Below are 14881 nucleotides of genomic sequence, written 5' to 3'. Positions count from 1 at the left end.
CACCACTGATGTCCTTGCTCTGTCCCTGCTCCCCCACCACTGATGTCATCTCTACCCAGGGACAGGATTCAGTTTGCCGTAATTCTGACCTCCTTTAAGAGCGGGATCAGAGGACTCCCTGATGGCACCTGAGCTCTGATCTCCACCAGGTACATAAGTCCAAGTTGTGTTTATTTATCATATGCAGGTAAGTCAACACAAGGTCAACACAAGGTCAACAGTACAATGTAATGCTCAGGATGAGAAGAACCCATTTGACTCGATACAAAAACAAAGAACAGACAAACAAGAAATGGGATTTACCTGGTTAAATAAAGGTTAATAAAAATACTAAAGCATGCAATAAGGGTACAAAATAAAGTACCAGAAAGTGAAAACCTAATTATAATATTTACAACGTCCTAAAGAGTGATAGTAAACAACAACATGGTAGAATATAACAGTGCAGCAGAATGAATTTGAATGAATAAAACTATGTAGTAGTATATAAAATACCTGACCTGGTCCATCTGGAGCTCAGAGCACCAACGATAGTCCCCTGAGCTCTGTAGGTTTTACTAACTGAGCAGAGGAGAGTCTAGAGGGCTTTGGATGGAAGGGCTGAGGGGCCGCTCACACCATGGTTGTGAAACGGGGATGCTCCACTGGTGTACTGAGTAGCATCTACTCTGTTTTCAGCTAACCCTTCCATTTTACACCATGTGGTCCAACCAGCTGGAAGCAGGGACTCTGACCTTAAAACCGTCCTGGTTGGACTAGATGAAACCATGTTCCCTGACTTGGCGAGCAACAAAGCTGGTGACGAAATGCCTCAGACTTGGCCATGGCTCCGGGCATGAACGATCCCAGACAGACAGGACCAGCCTTGTGCTGGTCCTTCTAAAGAAGCAAGAAAGTGCATCCCTGAGGACAGGGGTGAATGGAGGTTTCACTTTGCTCAACCAGAACCACACATGCCAGGGACAAAAACTATATTCAAAAGCAGCGTTTCACGGGCACGCTGACCCGCAGGCAGCAGCGGCTACAAGACGCTCACGCTGAGGCTTCAGAATCATAAAACACAAACCATGGCTTTATGTTGGCTACACTAAGAAGTGATCATCCGATAAAAGAACGTGTGTCAGAGTGCATCCAGCGGGGCGTTACCTGTCCCTCCTGCTGAGGCTCTGTGGCGTTGATGGATCTGTAGAGCAGCAGGTAACTGGTGGCGCCGAGTGCGGCGTCCCAGCTCACCTTCATGCTGTTCATCGTCTCGTCGTAAACCTTCATGTTCTTCACAGCCGACAGCGGCACTGACAGGACAGAAGCAGGCAGGAAGCACTCAGAGGAAATACACGTGTCGTCGCAATTACGTGAAAGGTGGGGGATCCTGTAATCACATGTCTGTTGGTAAAAGAAATGGAGGAGACACTCACAGGTGGTCTCTTTGCCCGTCAGAGGCTCGCTGCTGACGTCTCCAGCCACAGCGTAAACATTGATGATGTACTCGGTCAGGGGGGTCAGGTTCTGCAGAACTACGGTGGTCTCTGTCCCATCCACCAGAACCTGGAACCATAAAGAACTGATTATCATTTTTAACATTTTATGAACTTTAGAAAATAAAAATGAAACAGAAGACTCCTACATACCAGTGATTGGTTTATTCATGAATCTTAGAAGAACTAGACATTAGAAACCAAGTCAACGTTTTGAACATTTTTCTGTGTTTCAGATGATGTAAACATCAACTTCAGTTTGGTTTCCAGAAATATGAAGGACATTTAAAAACTTAAAATACTTTATTATCAGGCAAATGGATCTAATTAACAAGAAAGTTTTAGAATAAAGTATAATATTTTCTAAAAAACAATTTTAAACAGTTTTTCTCTCTCTGTACTCCGGTGAAGTCAGACGTGTTTCCTGGTGCACCGTAACACCCCCCCCCCCCCCCCCCCCCGCGCTTGCATTCTTTCGTCCTGTGAACCCTTAAAAAGCCTATTTTTTTCTGCCTGCCTCTTAATTTGAAGGATCAGCTGGTCTCTCAACAAAATTGATCAACTTCTCCCAACAGGAGTCAGGGTAAGGAGGACCCTCTGAACTCTTTAAGGAACAAATTGGATTCATGATGACAACTTTTTTTTTGCTGTTTGGCTGGTGAAATCTGGATTGTCTATAAATTCATGTGGATGTGTCGAAGCTCAGCAGCACTCAGACTGAATTATGCGGAGCTGCATCACAGTTTGAGCAGCTGTTATCAGGACTGTGTTCTTCCTGGCAGCACACATGAAGGTAGGAATAATCTGGAGAAGCTGTGAGCTCGACTTTCGGCTTAAGGAATCAATTTGGCTGTTTTGGAGTTTCCATCAGAGAAATGTACCAGCGAGACTTTAAAGGCAGAAACAACAATTACGAGTTCTGCCTGACCCAAACTGTGGCCTTGATGCCAGACTTATCTCAACTCCTCCTGGAATGTTCAGAAACAACAAAGATGCTTTGACTGTTTCCTCACCCCTCCCTTCCCCAAGGACATGTGACAGAACCTCAACTGAGCTGAAGATGAACGTCACCTCTTATCTGGACAATGGCTGAGGGGGGGCTCTGGACTATGCTACGACTTTCCCTTAAAATTCAATGTTTTCACCGCCTATATGTTCATGTATAACATCTGTTTATGTCGCTTTGCTGTGGGAGGTTTGTTTGATGCCTCAAATTGTGCCCTGTCTAGGACACGGAGTGAGAGATCTTTTTTTTATACCGTCTCTCCTCATGTTTTCTTCCCTCTTCTCATCTAAGCAAAATATTATTCTGAATACAGTAAAAATAAGAAGGCCGCGCTTTCATAGTAGCAGCTTCGTACACGCCGCCCATCTTTCGGATGACTGTACGTACATGTTCTCATTGTATCTCTGTGCAATGATAATAAAAGTTTATTCTGATTCTGAAATGAACCATAAAGACAACATTTATAATAACACCCTGACAGGACTGAGGACTGAGCCTTGAGGAACTCCACCTCCACAATGCTGCAGCTGAAGTATATTCATCTACATCAGAAATTCATCAGCAGAGAAACAGGACTACTACAGACCAGTGGATCCAAGGTAGTTCAGCTTCTGACCCACAAATTAACAGGAACTGAGGCTTGTGACCCCAAATATGACTATTTAGATATACAAACTTTGCAAATAACTTTTGTTTAAAAAATGCATGATGACAACACAAAACAATCTGAACAGCTATGATACAGTTTATAGGTACAGTTTATGAGCCCCGCCTCCTCCGTGCAAACAAAATTTTTCCAACAAAAAACACATTTCAGATCATTAAGGTGCAAATTTTTGTTAATTTGTGCAGCTCTGACCTTGCTGCTATGTGGTGCGTTATAATGTGCTTGACAGGAAGTTATGAAGGTGTGGAGGCGGGACTTTCATAAAAAAGGTACCACCCCACGTCCTGAGGGACTCCGACCCTAAAAATCCAACATGGTGGCTCCCAAAAGAACCGCTTTGGTTTTGGGTTTGGACAGTGGAAGTTAACAGCGTTCCATCCTCTTCTGTTGACGTTGATGGTGAAAAACGGTTGTTTCATTAGGAACGTTGAGTTAAAGCCTGCAGATAATCTGCAGAGTCACTGGTTCCCATGGTGACTCCCCGCTTTTTTTACCCAGAATCTGCTGCCAAACTCAGAGGTGACCGCAGCGTTTAAAGGTTTTTATTTAAAAGCTGTTGTGTTTGTGTTGCGTCAGAATAAAGTGCTCGGATCAGAACGAGCTCTGATTCCAGTCAGGCTTCAACGTGAAGCGTCCCTCCAAACTAAAGCAGCGGTGTCCGTCTGCAGGCAGATTATTTACAGTCGACATAAAGACAGAAGGATGACGCTCCGTCAACACACAAACTGCACATCTGATTGCAAATGAAAAACATGTTTTTGGACAAAAGCTGAAGAAACATTTCCAAGTTATGAGTCTTCTTCAAAGAGCAGAATGTTTGATTTTAGAAAAGTCTCTTTTTCTTTTATGATCCACAGAAATATGAAATCAAACTTTGGCTCGTCAGAAAGGACAAACAGGTTTTTAGAAACTGAAACTTACGAAACGTGCACCTCGTGAGGACAGACACGGCTGCTTGAAGTTCGAATATTTCAAAACCAGAAAAGATTGGAGCCAGACGAGCACGGCTCTTCAGCTCAGGATGACTTGGTGTCTGGAAACATCGTCTGATTTCACCCTCAGATGAAAACAACCAAAAGATGACGATCAACGAGCGGCCAGACGGTCCTCATGTCAGATGTCCAACTCCTTCTTGCTCTTCCAGCAGGAAACCTAAACCCAACAGATAAGACAACCTGGACTGGAAGTTCCACCCATCTTCACTCCAGTCTGTCGCTAATAAAGTTCCTCTGGAATCTGGTTCAGGGTCTCCTAACTGGACTCTGGTTCAGGGTCTCCTGACTGGGATCTGGTTCAGGGTCTTCTGACTGGACTCTGATTCAGGGCTTCCCGACTGGACTCTGGTTCAGGGTCTCCTGAATGGACTCTGGTTCAGGGTCTCCTGACTGGACTCTGGTTCAGGGTCTCCTGACTGGAATCTGGTTCAGGGTCTTCTGACTGGACCAGCTTTGAGCAACTGCAAGACAGTCTGGTTCAGATACTGACTGGCTGCAATTTCATCAGCTAAGGAATCATTGTACAGCTTCCATTAAAACTTCATAACATAACTACTATTTATCTCAGACCATCAAAGTTCTGAATGACCCTAAGAGATTTTGAAAAATTATCAAATCTCTTACTGGCAGCTCTCACTCATGTGATCTGCCATCACAAGTACAGTATTTGCTGACTCTGTTCCTGTGTCAAATAAGCATGAGATGCTAAGCTGTTTAAACAGACATTTTGTTGCTTCCAGCTTCTTGATTGACACAGTTACTAAAGGAAAATCATCTACCTCTCCTACAAGCCCACCTGTCCATCCATCCATCCATCCATTATCTTTCACCTACTTCTTCCTTTTTGGGTTGCAGGGGTCACTGGTGCCCATGTCCAGCCATCACTGTGCGAGAGGCAGGGTGCACTCTGGACAGGTCACAAGTCCATCACAGGGCTCTCCAAACTTCTACAAATCAAATTTCTCCTACAAGTCAATCCTCAGTAAAGCACCGAACCGGAAACCCTACGCCCACTGGCTACACCAAGAAATTCTGACCATAAAAGTTATGAACAGAATCTGTGACAACGGGCAGCCCTGGCAGAGTCCAACTCCCACCCTGAAGGGGTCCGACTTACTGCCAGCAATGTGAACCAGACTCTTGCATCGCTTGTATAGGGACTGAACAGCCCGTAACAATGGGCCTCCAATCCCATATTCACGGAGCACCCCCCACAGTGTACCCCAAAGAACATGATCAAATGCCTTCTCCAAGTCCACAAAACACATGTAGACTGGATGGGCAAACTCCCATGAGCCCTCAACAACCCTAGTGAGGGTAAAGAGCTGATCCAGTGTTCCACAGCCAAGACGGAACCGACATTGTTCCTCCTGGATCTGAGGTTCGACCAACAATCGGACTCGCTTCTCAAGTATCCCTGAATAGACCTTACCAGGGAAGTTAAGGAGAGTGATGCCCCTATAATTGGAGCACACCCTCTGGTCCCCTTTTTGAAGAGGGGAACGACCACCCCAGTCTGCCAATCCAGTGGCACTACCCCCTATGTCCATGCGACGTTGCAAAGGCGTGTCAGCCAAGACAGCCCCACAACATCCAGAGCCTTAAGGAGATCAGGGTGAATCTCATCTACTTCAAGAGCCCTGCCACCTTTAAGCTTTTTAACTACCTCGGTGACCTCAGCCACGGTTATGGACGGATCAAACCTAAAGTCCCCTGGCTCAGCTTCCTCCATGGAAGACGTGCTGGTGGGATTGAGACGGTCCGAGAAGTATTCCTTCCACCTCCCGACGACATCACTGGTTGAGGTCAACAGCACCCTACCTTCACTGAACACAGTGTTCGTAAAGTGCTGCTTTCCCCTTCTCAGCCATTTGATGGTTTGCCAAAATCTCCTCAGAGCCAACCGAGAGTCTCTATCCAAGGTCTCACCGAACTCCTCCCACATCCGAGCTTTTGCCTCAGCAACAGCCAGAGCTGCACACCTCTTCACCCTCTGGTACTCCTCAGCTGCTTCTTGAGTCCCACCAGCCAACAAGGCCCGATAGGACTCCTTCTTCAGCTTGACAGCCTTCCTAACCTGGGGTGTCCACCACCAAGTTCATGGATGGCCACCACGATAAGCACCGACAACCTTGTGGCCACAGCTCAATGCTGCTACCTCAACAAGCGAGGCGCGGAACATGGCCCACTCTGACTCAATGTCCCCCACCTCAGCTGGGAAGTGGTTAAAGCTCTCCTGGAGGTGTAAGTTGAAGATCTCTCTGATGGGTTCTTCTGCCAGGCATTTCCAGCAAACCCTCACAACACGTTTGGGTCTACCGGGTCTGTCTGGCATCTTTCTCCGCCATCTGATCCAACTCATTAACTGGTGATCAGTTGACAGCTCAAGTCCTCTCTTCACCCGAGTGTCCAAAACAAATGGCCGCAAATCAGATGACACAACTATAAAGTCCATCATTGATCTACAACCTAGGGTGTCCTGGTGCCAAGTGCACTTATGGACACCCTTATGTTCAAACATGGTGTTCATGATGGATAAACTATGACTAGCACAGAAGTCCAACAACAGAACACCGCTCAGGTTCAGATCAGAGAGGCCGTTTCTCCCACTCACGCTCCTCCAGGTCACACTGTCATTACTCACGTGGACATTGAAGTCCCCCAGCAGAATAAAGGAGTCCCCAACTGGCACACCTTCCAGCCCCCCTGCCAAGGACTCCAAGAAGGCCGGATACTCTGAACTGCAGTTCGGCGCATAGGTACAAACAACAGACAGAGCCTGTCACCCCACCCGAAGGCAAAGGGAAGCCATCCTCTCATTTACCAAGGAAAACTCTAACACACAGGCACCAAGTCGGGGGGGAGGGGGGGGGGGGGGTTAAAAGTAGACCCACACAGCTCGACACCTCTCACCATAGGCAACTCCAGAGTGAAATAAGGACCAGCCCCCTCTGTTCCAGAGCCCATGCTGTGCGTTAAGGTGAGCCCAACTAGATCTTGTTAGTAACTCTCAACCTCATGCACGAGCTCAGGCTCCTTCCCTGCCAGAGAGGTTACATTCCATGTCCCAAGAGCAGCTTTGGTAAGCCAGGGTCAGAGCGCCAAGGTCCCTGCCTTCAGCCACTGCCCCTGCCTTCAGCCAATGCCTTCGGCCACTGCCCATAGCCTCATGCACCCAACATTTATGGCCCTTCTGGCAGGTGTTGGGTCCACAGGAAGGCAAACCCATGCTGCTCCTTCGGGCTGAGCCTACCTACTGTGTAACATGTATAAATACCTACTGTGTAACATGTATAAATACATACTGTATAACTTCTATAAATACGTACTGTATAACATGTATAAATATATACTGTATAACATGTATAAATACCTACTGTATAACATGTATAAATACATACTGTATAACATGTATAAATACCTACTGTGTAACATGTATAAATACCTACTGTATAACATGTATAAATACATATTGTGTAACATGTATATACATGTATAAATACATACTGTATAACATGTATATATACATACTGTATAAAATGTATAAATACCTACTGTGTAATATGTATAAATACCTACTGTATAACATGTAAAAATACCTACTGTGTAACATGTATAAATACCTACTGTGTAACATGTATAAATACATACTGTATAACTTCTATAAATACGTACTGTATAACATGTATAAATATATACTGTATAACATGTATAAATACCTACTGTATAACATGTATAAATACATACTGTATAACATGTATAAATACCTACTGTGTAACATGTATAAATACCTACTGTATAACATGTATAAATACCTACTGTGTAACATGTATGAATACATACTGTATAACATGTATAAATACCTACTGTATAACATGTATATATACCTACTGTATAACATGTATAAATACCTACTGTAAAACATGTATAAATACCTATTGTGTAACATGTATAAATACATACTGTGTAACATGTATAAATACCTACTGTGTAACATGTCTAAATACCTACTGTATAACATGTATAAATACCTATTGTGTAACATGTATAAATTCATACTGTATAACATGTATAAATACCTACTGTATAACACGTATAAATACATACTGTATAACATATATAAATACCTACTGTGTAACGTATCAATACCTACTGTATAACATGTATAAATACATACTGTGTAACATGTATATACATGTATAAATACATACTGTGTAACATGTATATATACATACTGTATAACATGTATAAATACCTACTGTGTAATATGTATAAATACCTACTGTATAACTTGTAAAAATACCTACTGTGTAACATGTATAAATACTACTGTGTAACATGTATAAATACATACTGTGTAACATGTATAAATACCTACTGTGTAACATGTATAAATACATACTGTGTAATATGTATAAATACATACTGTGTACCATGTATAAATACCTACTGTGTAACATGTATAAATACTGTATAACATACAAATAAAGGTTGAATGAACTTAGACAGGGAAGTGAACTTTACCATCATGAGTTAGAGTTTGAAAGTAAAAGTACGTAAAAACAATAAAATGTCCTTTAAATTCAACGTATTCAGACTGTCTGAAACGAGGCTCTGGACGGTACCATGAAGTCCAGTTCAGCTCCCTGCCAGTCTTTCTTCAGTTCAGTGTCCACGGTTGTGAGTGTCTCTGCTGGATTAGAACTCTTCGCACACACTGTGTCACTTTTTGGCACAAACATCAAAGCTCTGAGCTCAGGAATTCACTCTCGTGTTTCTGCCATAGTAAAATCCGACAGATAAAAGCTGCAGTAAATACTGGGTTCAGGTTCTGGTGCTCTGATCCACCCAGTCCGTCTGAACTAAGTGGATCCAGTGGAAACTCTGCAGGATTTCAGATGATTCTAATCAGAGAAGACACCAATAAAACCAGAACGTATGGCCGAGGCCCAGGTCTGAGTTTTTATAAAAACAGGAATGACAGGAGGTTAAGAGCAAACTAAACGCAGGTTCACCAAAGAATCTAGACTGAAGTTCCTGAGGGTCTGTGAGAGCCGAGGCCCTGTATAAAAACCAGACCCGGCTCTGAAGACACAGCTACGAGACGACGTGAAGCTCAGCAGACAGAAGAAAACACCCCAACGCTCAGACACGAGGATTTAGGGTTTAATGTGACAGACCACCTCATCCTCTGGTACCACAAAGTTCTGACTGGTTCCAGGTCAGACAGAGATGATAAATCAAACCATCTGATCTTCAGGCTGGATTCCAGAACCAGCAGATTCTTCTGATCAAATCCAAGTGAAATAAAACCCGATTGGTTATGAGAAACATCTCAGACAACGTTGAATTACCCCGAACCTTAGATCAGAACCATGTGGGCTGTGTGTGTGTTTGTTCCACACATAAAGTCCAGGATGGAGTGATGGAGAAAAGTTTCAGGAGTGATTTGTGACAAAAGGGTGTCAGCAAAGGTCAAAGGGAAAGTTTACAAGACAGTGGTGAGACCAGCTATGTTGTATGGTCTGGAGACAGAGACATGGACAAAAAGACAGGAGACAGAACTGGAAGTGTCAGAAATGAAGATGTTGAGGTTCTCCTTAGGAGAGACAACGATGGAGAAGATCAGGAATGAGATCATCAGAGGTACAGCACAGGTTGAACAACTGAGAGATAAAGTTAGAGAGGACACTCTGAGATGGTTTGGACATGTCCAGAGGAGGGACAGTGGTTTGGACATGTCCAGAGGAGGGACAGTGGTTTGAACCGATTTTAAACTGCATAATGTGTATATCAGCAGTGGGGGTGGGGGGTTAAAACAAGAGGTCAGAGGTCGGGGACAGGATTTTATAACTTTGTCTCACCTCCTCCGTGGGTCCTCCAGCTGCCATCATGTAGGTGACTCGGTAGTTTTCTACGGGACCGTCAGGAGCTGTCCAGGTGGCCCTGAAGGAGTGGTGGGTCACCTCTGATGTCACCAGGTTGGTGGGCGCACCGAGACCAGAATCTGAAACCAAACAGACCAGACCCTGAATGTGACAGGACCCGTTGGGCCTTCGGCTGCTCTTTAATTAAAAATGGTTCAGTTAGAAACAAGAAAGTTTTCCTGCCCTGCAGCTCCTGCAGCTCCTGCAGCTCCTGCAGCTCCTGCAGCTCCTGCTGAACGTTCTGACTCTAATAATTAGTGCTGCAGCTGTGTGACTCTGAGCTTACAGAAACTAGCAGCGACTGACAAACGCTGCCTCGGTCTCCATCAGCTGAACTTCTTAAAGATGCTTTTTATACGAGACATTTATTTTCTAAACATAACGTCCCAGTGACTTTTAAACCCCAAAATACATTAAAGACTGGTTCATCCCAAAGATCCAGTCCCCCGGCACAAACAGAGTAATGTTGTGTATGCTGTTCAGTGTCAGGAGGGTGATCAGTCTTACATCGGGGAAACTAAACAGCCACTGGCCAAAAGGATGGCCCAGCACAGAAGATCAACATCATCAGACCAGGACTCTGAGGTCTACACTCATCTCCAGGTCAGAGGTCACTCTTTCAGGGATGAAGATGTTCACATCCTGGATAGAGAGGAACGATGGTTTGAGAACTTGACAGCATCCCTGACCCGGGGCATCCACTATTAAGCTACTTTTAGCTTTTTGATAGAACTTTGCTACTTTACTCTAACAAAAGTTTAGTCAGGTCCTCTGGACGGTTTCTTTTTGTTGAAACATTTTGTCTTTCATCCAAAAGACTTCTTATTATTATAAATATCACCGTCATATAGTGGGTCAACCAGTCCGATGGTGCTCAGGTGGTTTCCGTAGTCTCTGTGGCCTTGACGCCAGACTTATCTCAACTCCTCCTGGAATGTTTAGAAAACAACAAATATGCTTTGACTGTCTCCTCACCCCTCACTCCCCAAGGACATGTGACTACAACTCGTTTGAGGCAGTCATGGCCAAAGGGGTTATTGCAATGAGTCAATGGCAGAGAGGGCGGACTCCCAAAACCATCTAAGCACCATCAAACTGGTTGACCCACTATGTGACAGTGCTGTTTATAAAACCGTCCCCAGGACCTGACTTAACTTTGTTGGATTTTTCTACCTAGATTATAGAGCATAAATAAGGATATTTGCCACTTTAAGTTAGCATTTTGGATCTTTTGGCTTTTTACTGAGTGAATTTCTACCTTTAACTAGCCTTTGGCTACCTTTAGCATAGAGTTTCAGCCCTCTTACATCTAAAAGAATGAGGTATTTGGGACCCAGCGTCCCTTGAAAGGCAGTTCTCGTTGAAGTACCTGGACCTTTGACACTGTTGCACAGGTTGACAGTGAGGTCATCCACGATGGTCACCAAGAACTGGAATTCTGCCACGTTGTACATGTGAATCTCTTCTGGATCAGAGGCGATGGATCTCAGCTCGTTCTCGTCTGCGTTCTTCACACCTGAAGGAGATGTTCAGTCAGACATCTGCCTGAAAACTGAGTAAAACCATGGAGGAGGTGTCCGCTCACCAATGGCGTAGAGCTCGATGCCGCTGTCTCTCAGGTTCTGAGAGTTGATCTCGATTTCATCCTGAGACTTTCCGTCGGTGATCAGGACACCAATCCTACGGGAGTCATCACGCATCCCGACGTTGCGATTGAAGTTGTTCTTGAGAATGTGACTCAGAGCCATCCCTGTTCAACCAGAAATGTTCAGTTTTAGGAAACATTTGTTGTGTTTTAGATCACATCAGGAGAAACATGTCTGTGGTTTTCCTTCAATGGTCAATTCTCTGTGATTCGGTTTTAACTTGACATGTTAACAGGCTGGTTTTGACTCATTGACCCCACTTGTTTCTGGACTGTGGGAGGAACCCTTGTCTATGAATAAATATTTTACTAAAACTGTATCTGTCCTGGGTGGTGACCCCCTAGGCTGCTCATGATCCACCTTCATCTTGTGACATGTTGCTGGTTCTATAAGTTCCTGTCAAACCCATCCAGACGTATTAATACGCAGGCTTGTAATTGAGACTTTCCTTCCCTCCATTGATTACGGTGACATTATTTACATGAACGCTCTTACAAGAACCCTGCAGATGTTGGATGCTGTCTATCATGGTGCACTAAGATTCATAACTGGCTGTAACTACCGTACCCACCATTGCACCCAGTATTCACTGGTTAACTGGTCACCATTAACTTCACACAGACTCTCTCACTAGTACATTTTCATCTTTAAATCACTTCTTGGTCTGCTGCCTTCATACATCTCCTCCTACATGTCTCTGTGTGAGTGCAGCTACAGCGTGCGCTCTCAGGACATTATTACCTGCAGTGTTCCCTCAGTGAGGACTGAACTAGACAAAAGGACCTTCTCCTACTTCGCTCCTGTTTCCTGGAATGTCTTGTAAAAAGATCTGAAGCTATCGACCTTGACCTCTCTAAGTGGCTTCAAACATCTGTTAAGTTCTTGGAAAAACCAACGCAGACATGTTCCTGTTTTTAGTTTTATAATGTAGCTGTTTTTGTATATTTAGGCCCGAGCAGCGAAGCGCTACGAAGGCCTAATGTAATCACTCTGTTTTTTGCCCGAGCTACAATTTTTTCCGTCTAATGAATTGGCGTTTGGGGGGCCTTAACATATCCCAAAAGTCACCAAATTTGGCGGACTCATCAGGACTGGTGAAAAATTACGTATTTTAAGAGCGTGGCAAAAATCGCAACAGAAATTGCTCAAGAGCGCCACCTAGAAATGTTCAAAATACTCTCCACATTAACCTTAGTTTGTCGTAGAAACATGTAATTTGGTACGCTTGTCCAATTCCCCAAGATGCACAGAAAACCCTCTGGCACCAATGTTGTATGCTAAATAGGAAGGTGGCCATTTTGGAATGCTGGCCCAATTTTCACACCTTTTTGGCGGTTTACAGCCTCCGCATTTGAACAAACTCCTCCTAAGGATTTCGCTCAATTGGTTTCAAACTTGGCCATTTTGGTCAAAAGGCATGGGGGACGCAAAGTTATCTAATCGGTTTGTTTCGAGGCATGCTGAAAGGGCGGGGCCAGACCTGAAAGTTTGACATCTCGCCATGAAAAATGAAACGTTAATAGCTCCTACACTAAAACCGTCTGAGACATCAAACCTTGAGTGATTGATCCACATAATGATGTTGTGATATTTTTGTTAAGCACTTTAGTAACAGTTTCTGTTCTAAATGTGCTCTATAAATAAATCTGACTTGACTTGACTTGCCATAAGGTCCCCTGCAAGACTGAATGGTCAAATCATGACATGACTTAAGCCATGCCCCTTGACAACAGGAAGTGTAAAGTTTTACCTTGAATGGTCCCTATTTGACCCCTGTTACCTGATCAGCATGATAGTGTGTCCAGTGACCGAAGACATGTTGGTGTAACTTGCTTTAAAACACTGACAGTTTGGGGTGGAGCATATGGGCGTCGCGACGGGGCGAAGTAAGACATAATGCCGTCTCCATACGTGATTTGAACCGAGGTTCAACAAAATCAGTATGATCGATCATTATCCACCTCTTGAACAGGAAGCTATGATAAGTGGCCAATAGCCTCCACAGCGCCCCCTAGAATATTTCAAAACCTCAGCCCCAAGCCATTTTTTGACCGATAATTCTGAAACTCTGTGAACATCTGTATCGTCTCACGACCTATGAAAAAGTCTCTTGGAGCCCAGGTCCAAAACCAACAGGAAGTCAGCCATTTGGGGTCAAAGGGTCATTTTTGAGCGTTTCTAATGGCGAGTTTTAACGAACTCCTCCTAGGGATTTTGAGTGATTGCCTTTAAACTTGGTTAATATGCCCTCAAGACATTAGAGAGTAAAAGTTATCAAAAGCTTTCAGTTTCGTTTAGGTTAAAGGGGCGTGGCCAGGCCTCAAAGTTACGCTTCACGCCATAAATTTCCAAACACTATAACTTTCACAATGAAAGACCGAAACGCACCAATCTTGGCATGATTCATCCCTGTTGGATGCCCAACGATCCACTGTCATCATATTTTGACATCATCAAAGTCCCGCCCCCTCAGAACAGGAAGTCTCTTTTTAGGCCCGAGCAGCAAAGCGCTGCGAAGGCCTATTGTAATTGTGCTGTTTCTTATTATTATTATTTTTTTCCGCCCAAGATCGCATTTTTGGAGGCCTTAACATATCCCAAAACTCACCATATTTCACCCAAAATTGTCCCCCGCGAGAAATGCGAGGTATTTAATGGAACCAAAAGTGGGCGTGGCCAAATTGCTCCACAGCGCCCCCTAACGTGAGATATGAAAACTGGTAAGTCCTAGAGAGCTGAAATTTGGTACATAGGTAGAACCCACCGAATCAAGAAAAAAAGTCTCTTGGAGGTATGCCTTAAACCCAACAGGAAGTCGGCCATTTTGGGTCAAAGGGTCAATTTTGGCCGTTTCTCACTTTTCGTACACGGCGAATTTGAACGAACTCCTCCTAGGGATTTCGCTCAATCGGTTTCAAACCTTTGCCATTTTGCTCAGTAGGCATGGGGGACCTAAAGTTATCAAAACGGTGCAAATTCACGCATGTTGAGGGGGCGGGGCCAGGCCTCAAAGTTGAGCTTCACGCCATAAATTTCCAAACGTTATAACTTTCACGTTGAAAAACAGAATCGTACCAAATTTGGCACGAGTCATCCCTGTCCCATGCCTGACGATACACTGAGGTCAAATTTTGACGTCATCAAAGCCCCGCCCCCTCAGAACAG

At 44.2% G+C, this 14881-nt stretch overlaps 1 protein-coding gene across 1 annotated transcript in view; it reads right to left on the bottom strand.

Moving 5' to 3' along the window:
• The window catches only part of LOC119417984 (collagen alpha-1(XII) chain), a gene marked incomplete in the record, with an annotated part of 211081 nt that overhangs the window by 139433 nt on the left and 56767 nt on the right, over window positions 1-14881 (bottom strand). Inside the window, 5 exon segments of the mRNA XM_037685231.1 lie at window positions 1147-1292; window positions 1416-1545; window positions 10008-10150; window positions 11440-11586; window positions 11656-11820. Of these exon segments, the coding sequence (XP_037541159.1) occupies window positions 1147-1292; window positions 1416-1545; window positions 10008-10150; window positions 11440-11586; window positions 11656-11820 (731 nt within the window).

This window comes from Nematolebias whitei, chromosome 12, assembly GCF_014905685.2.
Source record: "Nematolebias whitei isolate Nwh7 chromosome 12, NemWhi1, whole genome shotgun sequence".
Taxonomy (NCBI): domain Eukaryota; kingdom Metazoa; phylum Chordata; class Actinopteri; order Cyprinodontiformes; family Rivulidae; genus Nematolebias; species Nematolebias whitei.
Note: the sequence above shows the minus strand (reverse complement) of the source record. Positions and strands in the feature narration are given on the sequence as shown.